This window comes from Camelus ferus, chromosome 27 (genome assembly GCF_009834535.1).
Source record: "Camelus ferus isolate YT-003-E chromosome 27, BCGSAC_Cfer_1.0, whole genome shotgun sequence".
NCBI classification, from domain to species: domain Eukaryota; kingdom Metazoa; phylum Chordata; class Mammalia; order Artiodactyla; family Camelidae; genus Camelus; species Camelus ferus.
In genome coordinates, this window is record NC_045722.1 from 6603746 (window position 1) to 6631513 (window position 27768).

A 27768-nucleotide genomic window follows, 5' to 3' on the forward strand; every position below is an offset into this window, starting at 1 on the left:
AAAACAACTCCCTCCTGCTGCTCCTTTCTGGTCATGTGTCCCCCCTCCCCCCCAATGAAGGACTTCTTACCAGGAGAACGAGAATGTTCTAAATGGGGGCCTGAGAGGTGAGCACCAATTCTCACATTTTCTGAGTCCTGCAAAATGGTTTCTTTGGTTTTAACGTGGGTATGTGGCCCATTCTGCAAATAATAAAGGTGACTCACCTGTCCTGTGATAAAGGCACTCCAAGGAAGCCTGCAGGTGCCCCATCCCACTCCTGGTGGGTGATCAGAGAGGCCAAGGGGCCCCAGGGCGGCCTGCCCAGATCACAGGATGGTCTTGGGGCACCGAGGGGTGCAGAAGAGGTTCTGCAGGGCGCCAGGGGCTGGGAAGTGCAGTGCTCTCTCCCATGGCTCCATTTCGAAGCCTCATTTTTAGTTTTGTTATTTCTTTTGTTTTACTTTTCATCAAGAGACAGTTCAAACATATCCCGTAGAAGAGTGTAACAAACCTCCAGGTACTTCTCATCGAGCCTCAACAATTACCAGCTCCTCGCCGCTATTGTTTCAACTGACTCCACCCCCCCAACTGCACCCCCGTCGTAAACTATAAGGACTCTTAAAAAGCACATATACCATTATCACTAATAAAATCTTGAGACCTCGTTTTGAGGGTGTCTCAGAACCTTTCAGGTAGACCGATGGTCCCCAAGCCCGGGGATGGGGAGCCCCGCGCTCACCCAGGAAGCCCAGGACGGAGATTGGGCCCCTCTTCTTCCCCGTGGTCTGCCAGTACCTGCTCCGATTGGCCGGGCGCGGGGCCGTCCGTGGGCTGCACCGACCACAGAGGGAGGGACGAGACCGCCCAGTACAGCCCGGTGCGGCGGACTGGGGCCCGCGCGTCCCTCCTCTCCGGCGTGAGCGAACCTCCCCCGGGTAGGGGCGCGGAACCCTACGGCGACGGGCTGGGCGGCGCCCGGGACTGGGGGCTGGGGCGGGGGCAGCCCGGGCGCCAGCGCCGCGCCCTGGTCCGGCTCCGAGCGGGCGGGCTGCGCCGGGAGTTTCCGCCGCCTCCGCCGCGCGAGCTCCCGACAGTCCGGCTCCACTCCGCGGGCCGAGCGCCCCACGCCGCCCGCCCCGTCTGCGCGGAGCCTCAGGCCCGCGGGCGGACCAGCCATGGGCGCCCGACCGCGCGGAGCCCGCGTCGCCAGGCTCTTGCCGCTCCGGGCTCCGCCGCTGCTGCTTCTGCTGCTGCTGCCAGGTACGGGCGCGCGGCGAGGGGCGCGGAGGGAGGGCGCCCTGCCCGAGCGGGGACTCGGGGTCCGAGGGGCTGCGCCTGGGAGCGCAGCGCGGGGAAGCGGAGAGAAAGGCGCGGTGGCCGGGGACTCGGGCCCCGCGTGGACGGGCTCCGGCCCGGCGGCGTGTTGGGTTGGGGGGGTGCGCGTTTCCACATCGGCTCCCGGGTCCTTGAAAGTCATTTGGGCGCTGCTGGGAGGACCCGCACGGAGGCCCTTCCTTCTCCCGCCCAGGGTTACGGATTCGAGTCCCGGCCCTGCCCGTCGTCCTGCTCCGAGCACTGGGTGCCGGACGGGCGCGCCCAGGCCGCGGGTTCCACTGTCTGCATCCCGCCCACCTCTTCGTTTCGCGAATAGATGGGGAAGCTGAGGCCAGAGAGGGCTAAAGACTTGACCAAGACCACCTGGGGCAGAGGAGAGTCGTTTCAGGGCACCAGCCTCTCCTCCCTGTCCTCGCCTCTCCGCCCTTCTCGTCGGTTGCTTTGAGACCCTTAGCAGCAGTACGCGCCTCCCTGCCTTCTGCTGGGTCCCTAAAGGAACTCATTAGGGTGAAGCTGGCCCTGACCTGCCACTGAAAAGCCTTTCGAGTGGCCTGGGAGGACTGGTAGATTTCAAGGGGCGAGGAATTTGGCAGGACTGCAGGCGACCCCTGCAGCTCGGCGGGTAATTGGTTGGGAGAGCGCTGCTTTTGCCCCCTTGGTGCTGAGACCCCCACTCCCCAGAGCTCTGCGCACTCCGCACGGAGCTCTGCCTGTGGCCCCTCCTTTATTTCGGGGGAGGTGGGGAGCCAAGATCCTTGGAGAAGTTGCGTTGGACTTCACCAAGGATTCCCGTCACCTGCTCCCCAGATTGTCCCCAGATCTGTAAATGGGAAGCAGCAGACAGCTGACTCAAGATGCCTGGGGTGTGGCTTGTAAACAAAGAGCGTCCCCAAGGGTTTCAGAGAGGGAAGGGTCTTTGATCAGGATGTGAAGATAGCGTCAGCAGGAACCGTGGGTCACATTCTGAGATCATGGGAGCCAGGTAGGCACCTGCTTCTAAGATGGTTGGTACCCAAACCCATACAGGGTCCTGGGTGGGAAGAAGGAGAGCCCCAGTCCTGGGCTGCAGTCTCCCTCTGGCCCTGGTGACCGCTGCCCTGGGAGGGGACCGGTCATCTCTCCATTGTGGAAACAGTGAGGGGCTGTACTTAGGCAGACTGCATTTGCATCACAGCCCTGCCCTGTAGTAACAAAGAAGGTGAGCACAGTCCTTGAGCTCTTACCCTATGCCAGCACTGAGCCAAACACTTCACCCCTAAGAACCTTCTGTGGGAGATTCATGATCATTATTTTTACAGATGAAGAAACTGAGGTTCAGAGAGGTTAAGCCACTTGCCTGCACTCACATAGCCCACAAGCAGTTTGTCAGGATCTGCACCAGATCTATACAAATTCAGAGCCCAGACTTGTAACCATTATGCTTCTCACTGAATGTGTGTGACCTGATGGAATTCCTGTCTCTCTTGGGCCTCAGTTTCCCAGTCTGTAATTAGTCCAAAAGTCTGGAGTTCCAGAGAGTACCCCCAGCAGGTGGCTAGGAGGCTATAGGTGGGTGGTGTCCCTGGTGGGGAAAAGTGACGACTTCCCCCAGGATCTGATGGGGCTACTTCCCTCAGTGGCCAGCGCCTCTGACGCCGAGCATCGTCTGTTCGAGCGGCTGTTCGAAGATTACAATGAGATCATCCGGCCAGTGGCCAATGTATCTGACCCGGTCATTATCCAGTTTGAGGTGTCCATGTCTCAGCTGGTGAAGGTGGTGAGTGCCAGAGCCACAAGCCGTGGCCAGGGGGTATGGAACTTCTGGAAAAGCCTTTCCCAGAACCAGCCTTGTTTTTGTAATTCACCATCTACCTTAATCTCTCTCTCTAGGATGAAGTAAACCAGATCATGGAGACAAACCTGTGGCTCAAGCAAGTAAGTGACCAGAACCTGTGCACTGCTGCCCCCTGGTGGTGACTGCTTTCTTTGCTGTCAGTGAACCAAGGGCCAAAGCCCCCACTTCACTCCTGTGATTGGGGTTCACTGACTGACTGATGTCTCTTCCTGGGCTTGGGGTCACATACATTGCTCTATACCCACCCTCCTTGAAAGGACTGCAGGGCCTAGCCCCTCAAGTCCCAGCTGACAGGCTGCAGCCTGGAAAGAGAGACTTTCTCCATGCTCACACAAAATGAGGCGGACCTGGGCCTAGAGCCCTGGCCCCCGAATCTAGGGTGGTGCGTGAGATACCTCTTGCCCTTCCTCTTGCTAAAAACTCATCCTTAAGTCAGAATCAGATGCTGTTGCTACTGTTGGTCAGGTGGGAGCAAGGGTTCTGAATTCTCTTCAAATTGAGGCCAAAGAAATCGGCTTCCAGGCGTCCTGCCCAGGGAGGCTTTGTCCAGATGTGGACAGATAATCCTTGGCTTGAGGGTGATCGTCCCAGCAGCCCAGCCAATTGAGTGCTCAGCTCCTGCAACCTTCCTCCCCAGGAGGCTGGGAAGTCAGATGGGCGCTGTGCCCACTCGGCGCTCTGTGGCACACGTTCCCTCTGGCCACCGCCTCACCCCTCTCCCCCAGGTGCTCAGAACTCCCAGCCTCTGCACCCAAACACTTCTTGGGCCCTGGTGGGATCACAGCTTCTTCCCCCAAACCCTTCAGAGACCAACCCTGCCTATGCTGGAGGTGGAAGTGGGTTCTGTGCCATCATTAGTGCTCTGCTTTGGGGGCTTAATGGCATTTCTGAGCATTTCAGGGACGTCAGCAGCTAGAGAGTAAGGCAGGGTCCTGGACCTGGCACTGGAATTGTCTGGACAAAGCCCTAGTGGTCCTCACTGAGTGATAAGGGCTGCGCTTGCCCATGGTCATGGAGCAGTGGACCCTGGCAGCCAGGAGGCAGCCTGCACACTCAGCCCTGCGCTGTCTCCCTCACTAGCCCCACCATGAGGATCTGCGCCAATGTGGTCTGCATCCTGGAGGTGGCTCTGGGAACTGCAGCAGAGGTGGGGAGGTCACCAAGATGGCTGGTGCCAAGAGAAGTAAAACCGTGCTGGTCCTCCCACTGCCTCTTTCTCCCTCCCTGCTTCTTCCTCCCAGATCTGGAATGACTACAAGCTGAAGTGGAACCCCTCTGACTACGATGGGGCAGAGTTCCTCCACGTCCCCGCACAGAAGATCTGGAAGCCAGACATTGTGCTGTATAACAAGTAAGGTGCTGGGGGGCCCCCACCCTCTCCAGGCTGTCAGCCTGGGCCTGGGTACTTGGCCCACTGCACTTTGTGAAGGCAGCCCTCCTGGGACCTTTTCCAAAAGGGCTTCGTTCATTTGGTTTATTCCGCAGGTTCTTTATCGCAGACCTGGGGTGGACCCTGGTCCTCCTGTCCTCTCCCACAAACTGGAACCTGGGGCGCCCTCTCTGTTTCACTGTTCCCCTCGCTGAGGATGCAATGCCGAGCAGGTCCTCTTTTTTGAGGGGCAGATACCTCCTGGTGATTTTTGTCTGGGGCTCTCGGGACAGAAGAACCCCCCCCTTCCCTTGGCTGCCCCCATAGTAGCTAGTCCCACACGTGTCCCGTGCAGGGGCCGCTGACAGTGGCAGTTGGACCCCACACTCTTATCTGGGGTTCACGGGGTGCCGCATACCCTAACTTTGTTGACTTTGTGGGCGGTGTGTTTTTCCTTTTGCTATCTTGCTGCCCTGTTTTTCTGAGGCACGTTGGAGAGATGAAAGAGACATGCCCGGTGACCTTTCTCATATGATGTATACCCGTGCCCCACTCAGCTCGGACTCTTTCCTTCTATTAAAGCGGCTCCCCGCTCACCATCGGCACCCACCTTGCCTTTCATTTTTTTAGTCAGTTCACATGGCTCAGCAACACACTGGCTCAGAAACCTCCCCGCTAGACCATCCCTTGCTGCCAGCCATCTCTTGGCACCCAGAGGAGATAAGATCTTCATTTATTTTTCAGTCATTCATTCAGTCAACTTGGACTTACCAAGTGCCCTCTATGTGGCGGGGCTGTGCCAGACCTCGGTCCCCAGCGAGGTCTCCATCTTCCGTCTCCTGGTGGCAGAGCGAGGCTGCCGACCGTCCCCGGTAGGCAGGCAGGTAGGCAGGCAGGCCTCCTGGTCTGAACAGACACAGTGCCCAGGATCCCTGGGAAATAGCAGACATGTGCACCAGCCACCAAGGTAAGCTGATCTCCAGTGTTGGGCCTCTGGGACACACGCACTTGAGGACTCAAGTTCGACTGGTCAAGGCTCTGCCACAAACTGTCTAGAGGGCCCTGAGCAAGCAAGACCTACTCTCTGACCTTCAAGTTTCCTCCTCAGAGCAGGGTTGGTCAACATTTTCTGTAAGGGCCAGGTAGCGAGTGTTTTAGGCTTTGTGGGTCTTCTGGTTTCTGTCACAGATACTCAGCCCTGCCCTGGCAGTGCCAGAGCAACCCTAGGCAACGGACCACAAATGAGTATGGCTGGGTGTTACAATAAGAATGCATTTATAGAAACGGGGCAGGCCGGTGGGCCATAGTTTGTCAAGTCCTAGACTAAACCCTGGGCTCTGAAGGTCCATTTTGTTGATTGGGACACCATGAGGAAAGTTGTTCTGAAGGCCCCTGTCTTCCTGGGGTCCTGTCAACCCTCTGCATCGTGCAGGTCAGCCTCCCAGGGCTCCTCGGTGCTGAGCACGATCAAGTCCACTTGGGGCCCTGTGCCCTCACCCCACTGCTCACGCCTTTCCTTTCTTCCTGGAGCCACAGGCCGGGAATCATCATCTTGTGCAGAACTGAGGGCACAGTAGGAGTAAAGGAGGGCTAAGAGCATGTAAACCCCGCGGGGCCCCTTTGGGACGCCCAGCCAACTGGAGTAAAGACAGGGAGAGGATCTGGCATCAAGTCTTCACGTGCAGGCTGTCCTGCTCGGCAGAAAGACGCACATGGGGGTGGGAGGGCCAGAGGCCAGCGAGGGGACAGGCACGGGACATGTCCCCTTCATGCAGTCCTGTCCAGGAACAACAACGCAGGACATCCCTAAGTGATGAGGTCTGCCACTTTTTTCAGTCCCTTCAGGCAAATGCATCTGAGGGTTGTTCCCTTTGGAAGGACACGAACGCCATCAAATGCGGAACTCCAAGAAATCAACCAGGCGAATCCAGGGAAGTGTTGAGAGTCTGCTCTGCCCTCTTGGATGCGAGACTGCATAGGGTGTTGAGCTGGTCATCAGCAGATCTCCTGTTGCACAAACACGAAGCCGGTTCTCAGAATAATGTATATCTTTGTGTATAAAGAAAGTCAGGGTGCACCTAGCTAAAAGGAAGGAAGATGGAACATGGGGAGAAAACAGGGAAGGATAGGGAAACATTAGGCAAAGGAACCTGTCATGCTGGATTTGGAAGACAAGGAATCCGAAAACACGGTTATTATTCGTTCTAATACAGAGCGGGGAGGAACGGGGAGTGGTGACGGTAGAATCAGGGTGCAGAGACAGGGTCTGGTAACAGACCCATCTCACAGGGCTCAGTGTAATGTGTGTGTTCACACCTGGGCACCTGAGGGAGACAGTAAGGAGGCACCGATGAGGGCCACACCATAGGGACAGCAAGTGGCAAATGTCCCCAAAGGTCGCCTAAAGACCTGGATGGCCACTTTCATTCATTTCTTTTATTTCTTTAATTAAAAGAAAAAAAAATCTCTGGCATTTGGGAGTGTCTCAAGAAATATCAAGTCTGGAGTTACGGGCTGTGCAGTGAACCAGTGGCATACCCCGGGGGTGACGGGTGGGTCAGACTGTGGGGGGCAGGGTCCTGGGCCTCAGGGCCCCCCTTGGTAAGTGGGGCAGTGAAATGGGTGGCCTTTTGCCACCTGTGGAGCTCTCGTACTCTGTGCTTTTACTAATCATCACTTGCCGTTTACCTGCTGGTGGTGTGGGAAGCTGGACTCGATGCCCACATGGTCATGACCTGCGTGCCACACGTCTCTTCCTTGTCTTTGCAGTGCTGTCGGGGACTTCCAGGTGGACGACAAGACCAAAGCTCTGCTCAAGTACACGGGGGAAGTGACCTGGATCCCCCCGGCCATCTTTAAGAGCTCGTGCAAAATTGACTGTGACCTACTTTCCGTTTGATTACCAGAACTGCACCATGAAGTTCGGCTCCTGGTCCTACGACAAGGCCAAAATTGACCTGGTCCTGATCGGCAACTCCATGAACCTTAAGGACTACTGGGAGAGTGGCGAGTGGGCCATCATCAAGGCCCCTGGCTACACACATGACATCAAGTACAACTGCTGCGAGGAGATCTACCAGGACATCACGTACTCGCTGTACATCCGGCGCCTGCCCTTGTTCTACACCATCAACCTCATCATCCCCTGCCTGCTCATCTCCTTCCTGACCGTGCTCGTCTTCTACCTGCCCTCCGACTGCGGCGAGAAGGTGACCCTCTGCATCTCAGTCCTCCTCTCCTTGACCGTGTTCCTCCTGGTGATCACTGAGACCATCCCGTCCACCTCGCTGGTCATTCCCCTGATTGGCGAGTACCTCCTGTTTACCATGATTTTTGTAACCTTGTCCATCGTCATCACCGTCTTTGTGCTCAACGTGCACTACAGAACCCCCACCACGCACACAATGCCCACGTGGGTAAAGACCATATTCCTGAACTTGCTTCCCAGGGTCATGTTCATGACCAGGCCGGCAAGCAGCAAGGGTACCACTCGGAAGCCAAGACCCTTCCATAGTGCTGAACTCTCCAACCTGAATTGCTTCAGCCGCACAGAGTCCAAGGGCTGCAAGGAAGGCTACCCCTGCCAGGACGGGAGGTGCAGCTACTGCCACCACCGCAGGGTAAAAATCTCAAATTTCAGTGCCAACCTCACGAGAAGCTCCAGCTCTGAATCTGTCGATGCTGTGCTGTCCCTCTCTGCTCTTTCACCGGAAATCAAAGAAGCTATCCAAAGTGCCAAGTGTATCGCAGAAAACATGAAAGCACAGAATGAAGCCAAAGAGGTAAGAATATGTCTGTTACCACGTTGGTCATTCATTCATTCAGCAATTCATCGGTTCCTTGGGGGCAAGGCTCAGGGTGGGATTAAGGAATGCAACTCCAGCATCAGTGGCTTCTGTTCCTCCATATACCAGGTATATATCCTTGTCTCACTCTGTGAGCCTTGTCTTCTCATCTGTAAAATGGGATGGTTAAAGGTGGTGAGTACGTGGTGCCCTGCATTTAGCTACTGGTACAGCATTAACGCCCAGGCCACTGGGACACCTGATGCCGAGAGAGAGTGGATTAGGAGGGAGGCTGGACAAGGGCATGAGGCCAGATGATCTCCAGTTAGTACTGATCAGCTGAGCTTGTTTCAAACTTTACTAATTGTGTCCCCCCCCCCATTTAAGTGTCATTAACATGATACACACCTCTCAAGTGTACAGCTCAGTGAATTTTTACATTATGTGCACACTCATGTAACCATGATCCAGATAAAGATACAGAACATTTCCAGAGCCCCAGAAAGTCCCTCATCCGACCCTTCCCAGTTGGTACCTCCCGTTCTCCTCAGTAACCACTGATCCCGGTTTCTTTTACATTGACTAGTTTGATCTATTCTTGTACTTCATTTCAGTGGAATCACATTGTATAACCTCTTTCATATCTGACTTCTTTCATTCAACAAAATGTCTGAGGTTTATCCTCTTGGTTCATTTTTATTGGTGTGTAATGTTCTCCACTATGACAATATCGCCTTCTGGTCATTCATTCTACAGTTTTTAAACATTTGTTTTATTCCAGTTTGGGGCTTTTATGAATAAACCCACAATATTCTTACACATGTCCTTTGGTAAATATGTACACTCATTTCTCCTGGATATGTACCTAGGGGTGGAACTGCTGGATCATTGGAGAGACGTGTTTTTCACTTTAGTGGATACTGTAAGGTTTCCAAAGTGTTTGACTTACTGACACGCCACCGCCGCTCCCCCACCCCGGCAGCGTTTGAGGGTTCCGGCTGCTGCACATCCTTGCCACACATAAGAAGTGGCATTTCAGCCCTATTTCAATTAGCACGTCCCTTGTTGAGTAACGATGAGGGGTTTGTTTCACAGGCTGGCCGTTTGGGTGTCTTCTGTGAAATAGCTATTGAAACTCTTGCCCATGTTTTTTTTTAATCGGGTGAACTTCTATTTCCTCCAAAACTTTTATGCTAGAATTAGTGATAGGTATTAATAGGGAAGTTTTACATTTATGTGTTTGGCTACTTCACTCTGTTTACCCCCAAGGTTACCAGAATCACGTTCAATAATTTTATAAGAAGCTCTGCTTGAAAATTAATTGGCTCTGCTTTAGGTTGCTTATTAGCAAAGAGCTAATTACCAGATAATTTCAGCTCCTGATGCACTGTAGGTAATTAATGTTGCCAGGGAATGACTGGAGCCCCTTATTCAGCTGTGAATGGCACAGGAAAGTAGACGAGACAGGAGGGAGACAGGAACAGCTGCCCGATCTCCTCAGCACACCCATCTGAGCAACTGTGAGCCTGTCTTGTGACTGTAAGAATGCAGAACCTCCCGCTGAGCCCAGAAAGTTAGCCAAAAAGTCAGGCTCTCCTTTAAATTCAGTTGAAGCAATTGTTGGACATTAAATGATTACTGAGAATCTCTCATTTATAACACTAATAACTTTTGCAGATATCCTCTACCCTTTCTTTATCCATTTTTATTTTTTTTTATGGTGGGTTTTTTTATGTATTTCTTTTTTAAACTTTTTTTTGGGGGGCAGGTAATTAGGTTTATTTACTTAATTATTAACAGAGGTACTAGGTACCTAGGACCTCGTGCATGCTAAGGTACCACTGAGCAGTACCCGCCCCCTCCCCCGCCACGGTTTGGCATTCTTATGAGCCATTTCATTCTGAGGTTTCTCATCTTTAATTCTGGGGAAATCAGGTTATTTCTGTAAAGGTCTCCTCCTCCCTTCTTTTCTCTTTCCCTGAACTTCTGTTGACAGACCTGGACACTTCTGCTCCCAGCCTCTGCATCTCAGCTTTTCTCTGACATTGCCCCCTTCTTCATTCGTTTCCTGCTGCCCCTGGGAGAGGTCCTTACCCTCCCTGTTTCTTTCCTGGGCTGTACGTTCCCCACAAGTTACCCCAGCTCTTGAGCTCTTTGTTGCCACTGGTCTGTTTTTCACACTTGTATTTCTAGTTGGTTCTTCAGTAACACTGCCTGGTCCTACTTCATGTTCCAATATTTTTCTCTTATCTCTGAGAATATCATGTTTAGTTTAAATCCTTAACATATCCACTTCGTGAATGTTCTTTCAAGTACCTAAGCTGCTGTGTTGGGAGCCTGTGAGCTCACTTTTTCTGGGGGTGTCAGCCATTCTTGCTGAACAGTGTTTGAGGGAGGGGCCCAAACCTCGGCTCCACGAGACAGAGGATGCACATTGCCACGGACTGGGCTAGACCACCCTTCAGGAGTGCTTCCTCCCCTCCAGGTGACCTTGTCCCTCAGGGGACTTCTCTCAACCTCCCATCTGGCTCTGATCTCCTCCGAGTCCCTCTCACTCACCCGAAGTTGTTCATCTCTGATGTGGGGCAGTCAGTGGGCACCTTCTCTGCCCTGCTCTTCACCTCAGCTGGGCTCAGCTTTGCTCACAGGTTCCCCGCCTGCCTCTCTGCACTGGGAGGGGTAGGCTGGGAAGAGGCCAGTGTTCAGGGAGGAAAAAGCACAACTGCAAAGCTCTCCCCAGTCCTTCCCTCTGCTGAGACACTCACCAGGCCACCCCTGCCCAGCTTCTGAAAGTCTTTAAATCACAGTCCCCTCTGGTTCTTGGGGCATCTCCAGGGCTGGGCTGCGAGAGGGAGCCAGGAGCTTGGGCACATTCACCATTTTGCCTAATACTCATCTACCTGCTAACGTATCACAGGCTCCCAAGTATCCAGAGAATGGCCAATATCACGGTGCCTTAAAGACCCAGAGTTAGACAAAAAAATTAACTTTCACAGCTCCGTTGGCAGCACTGTTCATATATCCATGTGTAAGACGCAACTCCTGTCTTTTGTCACCAAGCTGAACAATGTGAACTGCTGTCAGAGCAAGATTTATCCTTGGGTAATGGGCATTTTTAAAATCAGCATTAATATCCATGGGTATTATTCACTAAGGACCCCGTGCCAGGCACCCTGTTTCATTTAATCCTCGTAACAACTCTGAGGCAGGTGCTGTTCTTACTCCTGTTTTTACAGATGAGGAAATTCAGGCTAAGAGAGGTCACATCATTTACCCAGATTCTCACATCTAAAAAGGAGCAGAGCTGGGATAGTAACAAGCCTCGGTTGTTTTCCGCCCCACTGCCTCCCAGAGCCTTAGGAGATTTAGCCGGTAACAGGTCGGGAGGAATCACAGGGTCTATTGTATATTTGAAGCTTTTACAAACCAAAGTCTTAGGAACTCAAGTAAAGTGACTTGTGGCAAAGAAGGCATTAGAGTTCTAATCCGTTGATTTCTCCGTGTCATCAAGAGGACACATTTACTCAAGCTCATAATGGTGAAATAAAATCCTTGTCTCCCAGCCCCATCTCAGTGCACTTAATTAAATTACTAAATCACATGCTGCCTCTTTTTCCTTATGCGATTATTTCTTCAAAATCGGATGATTCGTGGGTTCTTTTTTTCTCAATTCAATTATGGTTTCCTTACTGTCTGAGTTGTCTAGGAGTATAATTAACATACAGTTCTCCTAACTATTTCAGGCCTAATTGAAGCTGTATTATATACAATTAGCCTTGCCCTTTCTTCCATCTTTTACTTCGTTGGGCTGTATTAGCTATTCCAACAAAGGCCCCGAATCCTCCCACAAAGGCCTAAGCCCAGGAACTGGTTCTAACTAACTTTATAAACTGGAATTCCATTTGGGGGAAACAATGGTTTATGTATATATTTAAAAGTTTCTGTAAAACACGTCTTTTGTTAAATTTATACCTAAATATTCATACTATTGTAAACAGAATTTTCTTAATTTCATTTCAGATTATAAGTGTGTAGAAATGCAACTGATTTTTGTATATTGACCTTGTACCCTGCAACCTTGCTGAACTTATTAGCTCTAATAGATTTTTGGGGGCTGTGTGTATGTATTTCATAGGATTTCCTATATACAAGATCATGTTATCTATAGATTAAAGATGGAATTTTTTTTAGAAAAAAGTAAAGCTGATTTAAAATACACTTAATATGATATTTTAGACCTGTTTCCCTAGTGCACAAAGAGAAACTTGAGAATGGTAGATTTCCTCAGATTACATCAATTAGAGGAAAGTTTTCTTGCATATTGGTGGCAGAATGGCTTCTCCTACTGAAACACATAAACATTTAGTATTGAGAATGTGTTCACTCTGCCTTTTCCTTCCTGCTTAATTTGTCCCTCTTTCATTTTTGTTTTTGCTTTTCAGATTCAAGACGACTGGAAGTATGTTGCCATGGTGATCGATCGTATTTTCCTGTGGGTTTTCATCCTGGTGTGCATTTTAGGGACAGCAGGGTTGTTTCTGCAGCCCTTGATGGCCAGAGATGATGCATGAGCACTAAACTCCGTGTCTGCCTGAGGTTATTTACGTGTGTGTTGGGGCTCAGTCTTTGAAGTTTATTTTTTATCGTGGTAAAATACACTTAGAGCATAAAATATATCACCTTCACCATGTTTAAGTGCACAGTTGAGTGGTATTAAACACATCACACTGTTGTGCAACCTTCACCATTATCCATCCCTGTAACTCTTTTCATCTTGTAAAATTGAAACTCTAGACCCATGAAACTAACTCCCCGTTCTCCACCGCTCCCCCACAACCACCACCATCAGACATTCTGTCTTCATGATTTTGACTGTTCTAAGTACCTCATGTAAGTGGAATCATACAGTATTTGTCTTTCGGACTGGCCTATTTTACTTCACATGTTCTCAAGGTTCATCCATGTTGTAGCAAATTGCAGAACTTCCTTACTTTTTAAGGCTGAATAATATTCCATCGTAAGTATATACATTTTGCTCATCCATTCATCTGTTGTTGGACACCTGGGTTGCTCAGATGTTCTGGCTGTTGTGACTATTGCTACTGCGTACACTCTTCAGTAATCGGATTTCAGTTCTTTTGGATATATATACACCCACAAATGGAATTGCTTGGTTATAAGGCAATTTTATTTTTAACTTTTTAAGGAAGCATCATACTGTTTTCCACCACAGCTGTACCATTTTACATTCCCACCAACAATGCCCAGGATTCCAGTTTCTCCACATCCTCATCAATACCTGTTTTCTGTTTTTTTTGAAAAAAGCAATCCTATTGGTTGTGAAGTGGTAGCTCATTGTAGTTTTGATTTGCATTTCTCTAATGATTTGTGATTTTGAGCATTTTTTCATGTGCTTATCGGCCATCTGTATACCTTCTTTGGAGAAATGTCTGTTCAAGATCTTTGCCCATTTTTTAATCAGGTGTTTTGTTTGTTAAGTTTTAGGAGTTCTGTGTTTATTCTAGATATTAATCCCTTAACAGATATATGATTTGCAAATATTTTCTTCCATTCTGTAGGTTGCCTTTTTACTGTTGATGGTGTCTTTCGATGCACAAAATTTTTTAATTTTTATGAAATCTAACTTGTCTTTTCTTTTTTACCTGTGCTTTTTGTGTCATATCCAAGAAATCGCTGCCAAATCCAGTGTCATAAAGCATTTGTCCTGTTTTCTTCTAAGAGTTTTATTGTTTTAGGTTTTATGTTTAAGCCCTTTTGTAATAGTAACACACTTTATATCATCAAGCTGCTGGCTATGTTTTTGTCATTTCAAGGTTTATTATCCAGTTGTCTTGATTTTTGTAAAGAAAAAAAAAAGATTCATGCAAGAAAAATGTCAAGAGTATTATGGGTAAATGAACATTTAACCAGCCTTTTGGGTAAGGGTAAGAAATGTCAAAATATAATTCTTCTACAGTGAGCAGTAGCATGCTGTGCTGTGGATCATGTAAAAATGGGCTAAATATGAAAACTTTTTCCTTTATTTAGAGGTTGAGACAACTGAAGGGAAAAAACTTGTTGTTCAGAGATGCGAAAACCATTTGGTTCAGTAACACAACAGATCTCCCAATGGTTTTCTTATTTAGCTCATTATCTCGTTTTATACTATTTCAGCAAGACCCCACTACTGTCTTGCTGCACGTGAAGTTACCATGCACTTCTTATTGTTTTAAACTGTTTTTCAACAGTCGAAGGACCATGCCTCTACTGCAGAGGGCATTGATTATTTCATAATTTTGTATTATACTATGAGAAATTATGCCTAGTCGTAACATTCATTGTCAAGGAACCTTTAGAACAGGGTTTCTCAACCTTAGCACTAGTAACACTCTGGGCCGGATCATTCTCTGTTGGTGGCAGGGTTGTGGAGTGGGGGTCTGTCCTGTACATCATAGGCTTTTTAGTAGCACCCTGGCCTCTACCTACAGGACACCAATAACGTATTCCCATCCCTTGCCAATGTGACAACCAAAAGTGTCTCCAAAAATTGTTAAATGTCCCCCTAGGGACAAACTGCCCCTGGTTGAGAACCACTGCTTTAGACAAATTACTAAGGCGAGGGGATCCCATACTCCACTTCTGAATCTGAATAACCACCGGCAAGAGATGATTCAGAGGCCATTTTAGTCTCAGTAGCCTTTGTTTTTCCTATGCAAAAATAAAACTGACAGAATTTCAGCTCACTGTGACCCATGTTTCAATAAGTCAAAAGAAGATTTCTATAAAATTTACATACAACATTTTAAAGTAACAGTAATGGAGATACTGGTAACAGGGATCAGGGAGGTATACATGCTGTAAGAGCCATCCTGCAATTTAAACTCATCAAATAGCATTAAATACCCGCCAATAAAATGCAAATTAGACAGGATCCCCTCTGCCTTCCAGAGTGTTGACTTGAACTTGGACTGGTTACTTAGTATAAATAAATAAGGCATTTGTTCTCTCAAGAGCTGGGCGTTCTAAATCAAATGCAAGATTTTTATCAGTATTTTCCTCCTGGACACGCAGTAGCATATCCTTGCCTGTGACACATGACACGGTACTGAATGCGTAGAAATAGGCATCGAAAGGCCCTGGCAACTCTCAGATTCTGGTATTGTAATTGTTGGAATGGAAGAGGTACAAGTGAAGCACTACAGGCATGTAACAGTGTGCTTGTACATAATTAGAATACCATCTTTAAGCTTGGAAGATGGTTTTCTCACAGAACAAGTCAGTAGAATCCACAGATGTGTTCTTACAATGGGATTCACCAAGTTATAGTGGACACTTCTAGAATCAAGGATAAAAAGATGCTACTACAATTAATATAGAAGGTAGTTCTATTAATTGTGGAAAATGTGGACAAGAGGACTGAAGTTAATGTTAAGGATATGCTACTGCGTGTCCATAGGAGTTGTTTATTGTATGATTTCACAATGGAAGGTAAGCTATAAAAATAGTTAATGCAATAACTGTTCAGTTTAAGCATTGAAAGAATAAACCAGCATCATAGTCAATCGTCATCACACAGTGGTCAGCTTGTTCACTATAGCAGCACAATGCTATACTAAAGATCAGCTGTCACCCAGTGAATACAGGACAGAGAATTTTTTAATGTGTACCTTTACCAAATGCAGGAAGTTTGAAATCAGTCTTCAAATGAAACAGGAATTTTCCAGCACAGTCAAAAGATGAGCTTCACTGTTGATTACAAAGAAGAATTATTTTCCAGGATACAAACATCAGATTTTTACTAGTACAGTTTAGATACTATTTTGCTGCTGTTTTTAGAAGGTCAAATGTTATTCAGTCAGTTATTACTTCAGTCATGCAGGGAGATGTTCTAATGGGCAATCTAGTAAGATAAATTGATGTTAGTGGGGAGGGCATAGCTCAAATGGTAGAGCGCATGCTCAGCACGCACGAAGTCCTGGGTTCAATCCCCAGTACCTCCTCTAAAAAATAAATAAATCTAATTACTCCCCCCCAAAAAAACCCACACAAAAACATACCAAAAAATGTTAAAAAAAAAACCCAAAAACTGATGTTAGAGTGTTAATCTGTTAAAGGTTGCATCAAATGTTAAACACAATTTACATTTTCATAATTTTATAGGTGCCATGGGAGATACGTGCCTTTTAAGTGAATTCTTACTACAACCCTGTAGGAAGTGTCACTTCTTTGCATTTCCAATATGAACTGGCACTATTATATTTGCCCATTTATAGATAACAGGAACAAAAAGCCCAAGAGATCCAACAATTGAAACCAGAAGAAAAGTCCATAGAAATACCCGATCAAGAACCTGGGCTATGAATTTCCAATCGGCAACAACCTGCATCAAAAAAAATAAAACGCATTAAATAGTTAAAAGACATGACACAATTTGTTAATTTACACATCAACTTACAATATAAGTGGCTTATTTTGATAGATTTTTAATAAAGCACTTGGTTATTTTATAGTAAATTTTAAAAAAACTTTTTTATTCTTATTATATGCAGTTACTTCTGTTACTTATTCTGGCCCAGTAGTGTTTACTTATTTTAATTATTAAAGATAATCCAGCCTGAGGTTAATTGCATGACAGAGTAGTTCAGAATACTAAATATTCGATATGTGTTCATCTTCTTCCTCACCTCACCTGCTTTATTTAGTTTTGTTTCTCCTAGGGACCATTTTAATCTAAGCTCATGAGTTCCGATCTGCTGGCTTGGAGCTCATTTCCTCCCCATTTTTGCAGCCTAAGCAGGTCTGAGTGACCTCAAGGGAAAGGGCAGGCTGAGACCAAGCCCTGAGCACCAGAAGCTCCCCTTCTACAAGGCCATGACCTTGACCAAGGGCTTCCCCAGCCCCCCTGTTCTCTGTGAACACACGGGGTCTTCTACAGACACTGTGCCCCAAGTCTCAGAATAATGTAGAATTTAGAGGATGATTAACATCCTACCACTCTGTTTCTGAGTTTTTCCCCCTGAAAATAAACCCCACTTACAGGCCATCATGGAAGCAGCCCTGACCCTTCTACAGAACACTTTGCGGACATTCATTAAATTCCATCTCAATCTCAATCATTACCTACTACCGGTATTTTTCAAGACTCCATTGATAGCTTTATCTTATAAAGTTAATTACAGTTATGCCAAATAGAAACTTTATAATCCACAAGCGTTAAAAGTTTATTAGAAACATATGTCAAATGTTGCGGGGGTGGGGGGGACTGTTATTTTCCCAGAGTCATTCCATTTGCTTACCACACCTGCTAGAAATTTTTTAAAAGATATAGATATTAGAATCTATATAAATTTTTTATGCTAGATACTATTTTATTATTTGTTTGATTTACAATATTGTATTAGTTTCAGGTGTATAGCAGCGATTCAAAATTTTTATAGCTTATAGTCCATTTAAAGTTATTATAAAATATTGGCTATACATTCCCTGTTCTGTACAATATATCCCTCCCTATAGCTTATTTATTTTATACATAGTAGTTTGTACCTCTTAATCCCCTACCCTTATCTGGCCTCCCTCTTCCTTCTCCCCACTGGTAACCAGAGGTTTGTTCTCTATATCTGTGAGAGAATTCACATAATTTTAATGGGACTATTCAAAGCAAAGTCAATTCTGAAAATATTACACAATAAAGAATAGTGACCAGATTGAAATTTTACATATTTTGAAAAATACCTCCAGTTCAATACAATCACATTAATAAAATGTATTCATGTTCAATTCTTGCATCTTCACTATTAATTAACCTTAAATAAGGAGCCAATGAGTTATTTTTCTATAATAAGGTTTTGAGCAAATTTTTGTTCTTAAGCAAATTAAGTATATTATGAAATACTACACTAAGCTTCCTGTGTACACTTGGATGTATAATACATAATACCTGAGAATACCTTACTGCTTTTAATTCAGTAACATTCTCTTGTAACTGAACAACAAAAAGAAATTATCCTATAAAAACATCTTGGCTATATTTATAAAGCCTATATTAGGCTCATTATTTAAAAAATAAAATCACTTGAGAAATTATAAAGCAGTTGTGCCTGCCGATTACTGTAAAATTCAGAAACAAAGTTACTGCAGATAAAATTTAAATGGTTCATTCTGTCAGAGCCAAAAAAACAAATGGCAGGATCACTGTGCCTTGGAGTAACAGAGCAGTCAGCCTAACACGAAGTTTTTTTTAATAAGTCATCCAAGATGCTGATGGGGGATATGGAGACGTGAGATCTGTGCACCTGTCCCACCTGCAGAGGTTTTAACTGAAACCAATTCTAGTAGAGATCTTTTACCAAACAGTGTGTCAGCGTTCCTGGCCCTCATCTGTGCTTAGTCCTAAGGGTCATGCTGTTTGCCCAACTCAGAATCAAAACAGATCTGCGTTCGTAACAACAAGCGGACACAGACCTCCCGGATGTCATTCTCCCTCACCACGTGTCTTGTAATGTAGCGAACAGAGTCAAGCGCAGCTTCCAGCGTGTTCCGAGAAGGTTTTGGTCCCCTGCTGCTCTCAGTTTCTTCCTTCTGACTGAAGTACCTATCCACGTGGCTTCTCATGCAAAGCAGTTTCGGAAGCCGGTGAAGAAATATCTTGCGGACCCACGGAGCCATAGCGTTATGCGTGGAGGAAGAACGGTGATGGATGTTGATAGCGAAGACGGTGACCATAATGGACAGTGTCACAAAAATCATGGTAAACACCAGGTACTCTCCAATCAGAGGAATTACTTTTGAAGACGAGGGTATGATCTCTTCGATGACAAGAAGGAAGACGGTCAAAGAGACAAGCACTGAAGTGCAGAGACAAATCTTTTCACCCTCGTTTGAAGGCAGATAGAAGACAAGTACGGTTAAGAAGGAGAGCCCGATACAGGGTATGATGAGGAACAAGGTATAAAAGAGAGGCAGGCGCTTGATCACAAACGAGTAAGTGATGTAAGGGTACCAGCAACAGCGGTCCTGTCCTGTTTCCCTTGCTTCCCGTTGCGCTCACAATTTCCCATTCTCCATTATCAAAAAAATCTCTCTTGTCTACATCTTGGTCCTCCAAAATTATATCAACCTGTGATCCATCGTAAGTCCAAGAACCAAATTTCATGGAACAGTTTTGGAGATCGAATGGGAAAAACGTGACATCGATGGTGCAGGAACTTTTGTAGTTTGCCGGCGGAGTCCAGGTGACAGTGCCGTCGTACCTGACCACGGTTTTCGTACTGGCCCCTTCAAAACGCCCATCTGCACTGAAATACACACACTTTACGGTAACAATGCAGGGATTAAACAACCCACGCATGCGTTCTGCAAGCCTAATAAACAAGAAAGCCTATACCATAGTGTGCAATATTTTTTAAAAATTATTACACTTGAGCTATGCCTGCTACACGCAGGGGGCTCTAGTTTAAGGACATCGAATGCTACTGAAACTGAACCCCTACGTCCACATCGACTCCAAGGCTGACAGAGCTATATTTGACAGAATCTTGAGATTTAAGTGGTTGAAATGGTTTCGCTTTGCACACAAAATGGAATTAGGCTGTTTATAGCAATGGACATGAACAGAGCCAGAACCTGAAGCCACACTCCTAGACGCCCCACAGTGTTCTTCTGCCTCCGTTACAAATACCGGATGCTTCCTAGCAGACAGGGAAAGAACGTTAGCACCCGGCTGGGCATGCCCTGGGAACAGCCACACCTCTCCAACTCTGCCACCAAGCGGACTCACACACTGGAGGAGCCTAGCAGGAAGCACCACCGCCACCATGACGTATCTTCAAAGTATTGTTCTCGATCTTAAAATTCATGTGACTGTTACACACTACTCTGTAATATATCCGTGTTGTATATAAAAATGTTTTCCAGTGACTTAGAGTAAAATGATGCTCCAGGAAGCTGCATCATGCTACCTCACAGCTTTGTTCACGGCTTCCATGTTGAGAAGCGTGGAGATAAAGGTTTGAAAAGATTAAAGATATGTTTGCTTAGCATTTGCTCTGTCCTCATGCCAAATGCCTTCTTGCCAATAAAACAAAGTGCTTTAGGGTAAGCAAATTCCCAGAACTGTCCTGGAGTGGTCCTAGAGAAAAACGAAACTGGTATCCAGGAGTACCCTCTCCCCTAAGTTAAAAACCACCCTCAGTGGGTAGCGGGTATAGCTTAGTGGTACAGCACGTGCTTGATGTGCACAAGGCCCTGGGTTCAATCCCCAGTGCCTCCATTAAGGGGAGAAAATGAATAAAAATTTTTAAAAACCATCCTCAAAACACACTATGAATACCTATGAACATGAGTTAATAATTAACCCAACGTTGCTCACTGTGGGAAAATTATGATACAGTCTTTAAGAAAAATTAGAAGGATGCACATTTGAACATAAACTATGACCTTAACTATTTAAAAAAAAAAACATACCAGGTGGAGAGGATATAGTTCACTGATAGAGTGCACTGTTTAGCATGCATAGGGCCTGGGTTCAGTCCCCAGTACCTCCATTAAAAAATAATAATAATAAATAAATAAACCTAATTTATTAAACCTCCCCCAAATACCAAAAATATATAAAAAAAAAATCTGGAAGGAAGTCTGCCAAAAATGTATGCTAGAATATGAGGGTAAATGGGGATGTCAGGCGGCCTCGGTGTGAACCCCCACCACCCACCATCACACGTGAGCTGTGTCATCTTGGACAAGGTATAACTCCCCTTTCTCATCTGTCAGATAGATATAATCATACCTAGTTCACAGCGGTTATCACGGGAGCTGAATGAATAACGCACATAAGGCACTGAGCACGCTGCCAGGCACTGAGTAAGGTCAGTGCACGCGGAAGCTGATGACGGCGGTGGCCTCTAAGTGACAGGATAACAGGTTTCATTGCACCTGCCCCCCAGCTTCCAGCGCATACCTTTCTAGACTTCCCAAATGTTTTATAGATTTTTGAAATCTAAGAACACTTTTATGATCAGAAAACAATACACCGAAAAAGGGAGAGGACCACAGAACCGATCTGCAGGTTTATGAAACAAAAGAACACAAGTAAGTCATGTGACTTTATAGCTAAACAATATTCAAAAAGAAGAAAAAATTACTAGTGTCTAATAGTAACGCAATTGTTTTCTTTTGAAAACCTAAAATGAATACAACTTACTTATCAAACAAAACAATGTCTGGGGTCCAAAGAGAGCCTGAAGGGACACGTATAACTTTTATTCCACCATAGTCATCAGGATTCCATCTTAATTTTACATCGATCCATTCCTTAAAAAGAAAGAAACCTGCCTCAATTTCAAGAAAATTAATAGTCAAAAAACAGTGAAAACTATACTCTCAACATTTTAGACTTAAAATCACCTCTATTGCCAGTAGAGAAAACTCACCTCCACAGCCTTCCTCTGGGCACTGGAGGACAGCCCTGTCCCCTTGTGTGGTGACTCCAGCCATGGTCCCCATGAGACACCAGTGAGGACCAGGGCTGGGTGCGTCCATGGCTCTGCTCAGCACCTCTTCTCCCACCAAATGACCAAGCCCAAGAGCTCAGCCATGGGCACCTAAGGCCCAGGTTCAAGGGACATTCTCTTTTCTAGCTGCATTGTCACTGCCTGGCTGGAAGGGTCCAGGCACAGAGCAGCTGGATTTATTACACATTCCCCATATTGAAACACCTTGTCCAGCCTCCACCCCGTGACAACTCTGTAATCATGTCAAGAATTGCACCCCGAACATTGTAAAATGATTATAAATCAATGAAAAATTAAAAAAAAAAAAAAAGACTTGTACCCCAAAGAAAGCATATATACCTTTCTGGAGTTTGGGGTTAGGAAACTATTAGCAGGTATTAAAAAATCAGGGTTGCCCTACTGTATAGCACAGGGAACTATATTCAGTATCTTGCAATAGCCTGTAACAAAATAGTACATGAAAAGGAATAAAATCACAAGCTCAATTAAAAAAATGTAAAAAAAAAAATTAAAAATTGAAAAAATAAATTGAAAAAAAAAATCAGGGATAATAAAGAACAAAGGGAAGCACTCAACAGTTGTTGGGGACATACGTATGGCGGCCCAGAAAAAAGTCCTTTCTAGAAAAGGACTAGGAACATAAAAATAAAGCAATACATTCTTGCCTGTCTCCTCACTCAGAGTAAGAGCCAAAACCCTCGAGTGGCCAAGGAGCTGCTGCTCATAACCTACGCCAGAAGCAACCACCCGCTGCCTCCTGTTGCTTCCCGGACCCCACCCCCTACACCCCTCCCCAAGGCCCCCTCACCTCTAGCCAGCTGGCCTCCTGGCTGCTCCTTAAACACACCAGGCCCCCTCCAGCCTCAGGACATCTGCCCTTCTGTGTCCCTCTGCCTGGGACACTCCTCCCCCAGATACTCACGTGGCTGGCTCCACCCCCTCCTCCGTCCACCTTCAAGTCTTTGCTCCAATATTACCTCCTCAGTGGCACTTCCCTGCCCGTCCTATAGAGGTACAGTCCCCAACCCTCTCTTCTCCACTTTCCTTCTGTATTTTCCTCCAAGCTTATGCACTTGAAAGGTACTATCCAACTTCCTATTTATTCCCCACCCCCAGGGAATGAAGTCCCCTGAGGGCCTAGACTTCTGTCTGTGTTGTTCACTGCTGTTTCCCTAGGGCCCAGAGCAGTGCCTTGCACACCACAGGCACTCATATAATATTAGCTGAAGGAACACACGACTCCATCTACCTCATCTTTCTGCATCCTGCCAATCCATCCCAAGACCGAACACTCCTATTCCCTTTGTGCCACAAACCCGCTAACAGCAGTGGCACAGCAAACAGCAGGGCGGCCCTTGGGATTTTATACATACCTGTTTCAACCAGACATTTGTCGTCATTAACTGATTTTTCTCATCCTATAAAATAAAAATTTAAATAAGGCTGATTATATCAATTAGAGGAACAATAATTCTTTAAGTAAGAGTTGTCTCATTTCTATATAAACACTCTCCTCTCTCTAGTACCTACACTTGATTCATCAATCTGGTTCTCTAGACAAGCAGCACCTTCTTTTTCCAGCCTAATTTCACATTATTCCTTCCAACATACCCTGTACTTCAGAGAAGCTGCCCTCAAGTACTCCACTGGCTTTTTTAGATTTAACATTAACAGCCTCAGCTACTGCAGCTCCTCGAAACTAAGCCGCAGTCTAAGGGGCGCAGCGTTAGTTTGTGTACTTAGCATTAAGGAAGAAGAAGGTGGACAATGGATTGTGAGCTGTTGTTAATCATGAGACACGTCTGGATTTCAGAAGCGCTACAGTGTGGGGGGGAATGCGCGTGTTATAAGCGGTGAGACCCCGTGTCTGTGTGCATTCTGGAGGGGCTGTGACTTGCTGCTTGCTTCTGCTAAGGCACGAATATGAATCTCTCTTGTGGAGCCGCTGTGTAGAAAGCAACACTGAGGTCAGAGCCTTGAGTGGCAGCTTCGTAACGCCTCTACGGCCTACTTGCCTAGAGAACGGAGGGCCCTTGGTACGTGCCACTCACACCTTCCTGCTGTCATATCTTTGCTTATGCCGGTCCTTCACGGAGTTTTCAAGGCCTAATTAAAGTGGCATCTCTTCCATTAAATTTTACTTAAATATCACAGAGCCAGCTGACCCAGTAAAAGACAGTTATGATTATCAACCACACACAGACCTGGTGCAGGGTACGACGCTCAGGGCACAGAGACCCACAGCAGTATGAGGGACTCCCTACTGGGGAGAGAGGACAGTGTGTAAACAGCTGAGGTGACTGGAGGGTCCCCATTCCCCATCCCACCCCAATAACAGTGAAGGACCCGGGAGAAAGGAGGAGGCCAGAAGGAGGCTCGTGTCTAGGGACAAAGGCAGCTGGTAGGTCCTTACATGGAAGGAACTGGTCCTAGGAAACACAGCATGGCCAGCCCGCTCATGCTGCGTTTTCCAACAAGCAGTTTTCCTTCCTTAAAACACTAGAGCTGGAAAGGGCCTAGAGAATTTACCTACTGTAATCTCTCCATTTTGCAAATATGGAAACTGGGCCAGTGAGGCAACATGCCTGAAAATCACACCACCAAGCAGTGGTAGAACCGATTCTAAGAACTCAAAACCCCTAATTTTTAACCCTATCCCATCAGCTCTAGTGTCCACGCCAGTCATACAGCTTTCAGAGTAACCGCTGATCCCCGTATTAGAATATGCCTTTCAGCCAAGAGATCTAAACAGAGGCATTAATTAGGAAAGTTCTGGTAAACATATTAACTATGACGCTGCACGGTACTAGGTCATCTCTGAGACTATGGACCTTTTCCCCAGAAAAATGTGAACATGTAGATTTTGCTCTCTGGGCTGAGACCTAGTCGACACTCGGTGTGTTCAACAGCAACACAGAACACAACGATCCATAAATTCACAAAGGTGTTGGGATTAGCCTCTCCCTCAGGGGATGCAGCCTAATTTCGGCTCAAGTACCTCTCGAGCATCTACAATGTGGTCAACATAACGGAGGCCGCAACAGAAACAAAACCGAGTAAAGACGAACAGGACAACACTCGGGAGGAAACCAGAAATGAATGTGAACTACGCCTGAGCACAGCGGGTAAGTTTTAGTGGTGATGGTTGCTTTTTTTTTTTTTTTTAACCTGACCATAAAAATCAAAACAAACAAGCCAGCCCTGAGATTTTAAAAAGAGCGAGAACACATAGAAAATAAGACAGGAATCTGAGGAAACGTCAGGGAAGAGCCACTAAACATGACCACAAGGTTAAGGGGGAAAGACCTCAGCAATTAAAATGAACATAAAACCCCTGGGAAGCAAGTCAGCCAACCTTCTAGTCTCAGTGTCTGGGGCCCTTGGCCCCCATCTTCCTTGACTCCAGTCCCCTCCTGCTCTTGGGGTCACTGACCCCACGTCTTCTGGGCTCTTCTCTCAAGAAGCAACGCTTCCCCAACATCTCTGCTTGGCTAACCCTTGCTTCTACCACGTTCTATGAACGTGGCTTCTGCTCTCCCTGATTTAAGAACTCATCAATTCAAAGTTTTCAACAATCACCTCAGGCCAGCAATTCCAACCTGACATCCTTAGCCTCGTCTCTCACCTCTGAGCCCGTCCTGACTTTCCAAGGGCCTCGTGAACTTTTTCTGTTGAATGTATCACAATGACTTCCTATCAAAAGCAAACCCATCACCTTCCCTGTCCCAAGACAACCAATTTTCTCTTTCAAACTGATCACTCTTCTAACCACATAGGCTTCAAAATTAGACCTCTCCCTCTATATTCAGTGCTCAAGTCCCATTCCTTATCTGAGATCTCCTAACTTGCCTCTCAAGCTTCTAGTCTACCTTTCACTCCCCAAAGCCACCTATTTAATTATCGTATTGATCTTGCTAAAAGACTGCTTTTCCCATGTCTGTGACCCATTGGATCTTTCATTCATCCAGCGTTTACTACGTGCCAGATGCCAGGTGAGGCTCCGGGACAGACACAAGGGATAAAGCTCACCCTGCTTTGAGGACGCCATGCCAGGACATGGGTGCCAGTCAGCGTGGTGGGCGCTATATCAAAGGGCAAAGGGCTATGGGGACAAAGGAGAGGCTGTCTGAGTAAGTTTGATGTCAGAGTCTGACAAATGAATTTGGCCTTGAAGGATAAATGGCTTGTGCTGAGAAGGAAAGTTCTGCAAACAGAAGGAATGACAGGAGCAAAGGCACAGTTCCTGCAGACCTCACCTCCTCCACCATCCTGTCAGGCCGTTCCGCGCAGTGGGGCTCCCAGCAGGAACCTTTTGATCTAGACAGCCGAACAAAAGGGCTTAATATCAGTTCCGCACCTCTGATTATAATCTTCCTTGTTAACTGAAGTTCTTTCTTCTCTGCACGCGGATCCTACACTGGGCACAAAGCCAGCTCAAGGGCCACTTCTACCTTGCTTTCTTTGATCACCTCAGTCCTCAAGGTCTGAATTCCCAGATCTGTGATATCACGATTTAATACTGTAGTGTTCCACAGTGACTCCGTTTACATGCTTACAGTCCCAACTAGAAAGAAAGGCTGAGAGCCAGCCCTGCTGATCTTCCTTCCTACATCCCTATTTTTATCTATATTTAAAATCTCCCTGTATTGCCGAGCAAAGGATCAAGCACAGAGTCCACATTCACTGACTTTCTGGGAGCAATTAGGTGACATATAGCAATCAACAGACTTAAAAAATGTATATCCTTTGATTCGCCACTTTTCTTAAGGAAAGGAGAAATGCAGACATTTATGCACAAAATATTCGTCACTGTCATTTATGACAGGAACAATTGGGAACAACATTCTCTTCTGTCAACAGTAGAGAATGTTTAAATAAATTATAAATTACCATAAAGCCATTAAAAATTACATTTAAAGATTATGTAATAACATAAGAAAAGGTTCATCATGTAACAACAGGGGGAAAGCAGGAGTCAAATTATATCTAAATAATATTCTAATTTTGTAACATATAAAAAAGGTCAAGAAATACAACAAAATGTTACCAATGGTCATCTCTGGTGGTAGGATTACAATCAATTTTTATTTTATTTGTATTTTTTGAATTTTCTAAATTCTCTCCAAAAATCACGCATTGCTTCTCTAACCAGCAAATAAAGGCACACTTATAAACGTTACTTACATACACACACATATATATATTCTTGTTGACTATTCTGGGAGCACAGCAGGGAAATAATTATTGATCAACATGATCAGAACAAGAAGAAACTAGTTTAAAAATTAGTGTGAACTTCTTAGTTAAAAACAAAGAATCTCAAAAAAAAAAAAAAAAAGAAAAAAACAGAAAGAATCTCTCGACCATAAGAACAAGTTAAAAAGTTAAATCAAGGGAATTTACTCCCTGCTGATTGTCACAGGGAAAAAACCTCTGAAATGTTTTAAGTGTGACGCTGAAGCAATGAAGCAATGTTGAGGTCCTTTTTGGTCCTAAAAGTCTACAACTCTACTCTTGGAGTTTTTGCTTTTAAAATTTTTGACTTTTTGATCATATTTTTAACACATTTAAGGAGAAACTTCCATAGAAAATGTTTAATATCTTCAAATTTATTTAAAAATAGACCTATTTTAATTACCAAATGAGAGAAAATGCTTTCTAAATGATACCAGATTATATAAGCACACTGCATTCCCAGGTGGCTGGTGTAATCACTTTCCCTGGTGAGTTGCTTGAGGAAAAGGACTTGTGTTCATTCACTTTTGTAACCTCTGTGGCCTGAGGCAGTGCCCGGGCACACAATACACTCTACCCACCCCCAAGTGAAATGGAATATTAATGACACGCATACCTACCACGTCCACTAATTGAGATATTGCAAGGCCAAACTTGATTTTTATTTTGTCATTCAGGTGTTCCACAGGTCGAACCCATCTTTCGTAGTCTTGAAATAAG

At 46.0% G+C, this 27768-nt stretch overlaps 2 protein-coding genes across 2 annotated transcripts; one reads left to right on the forward strand and one right to left on the reverse strand.

Moving 5' to 3' along the window:
* Positions 1-844: 844 nt before the first annotated feature.
* On the forward strand, positions 845-13779 carry CHRNA3 (cholinergic receptor nicotinic alpha 3 subunit). Its single transcript, XM_032468959.1, is given in 7 exon segments — positions 845-1242; positions 2934-3073; positions 3187-3231; positions 4393-4502; positions 7290-7398; positions 7400-8302; positions 12748-13779. Coding segments are annotated over 7 exon segments (1521 nt in total). The 5' UTR covers positions 845-1157; the 3' UTR covers positions 12877-13779.
* A 2720-nt stretch (positions 13780-16499) lies between these two features.
* On the reverse strand, positions 16500-26112 carry CHRNA5 (cholinergic receptor nicotinic alpha 5 subunit). Its single transcript, XM_032468960.1, is given in 6 exon segments — positions 16500-16685; positions 18767-19321; positions 19323-19599; positions 21504-21613; positions 23187-23231; positions 26070-26112. Coding segments are annotated over 6 exon segments (1161 nt in total). The 5' UTR covers positions 26082-26112; the 3' UTR covers positions 16500-16523.
* Positions 26113-27768: the final 1656 nt, after the last annotated feature.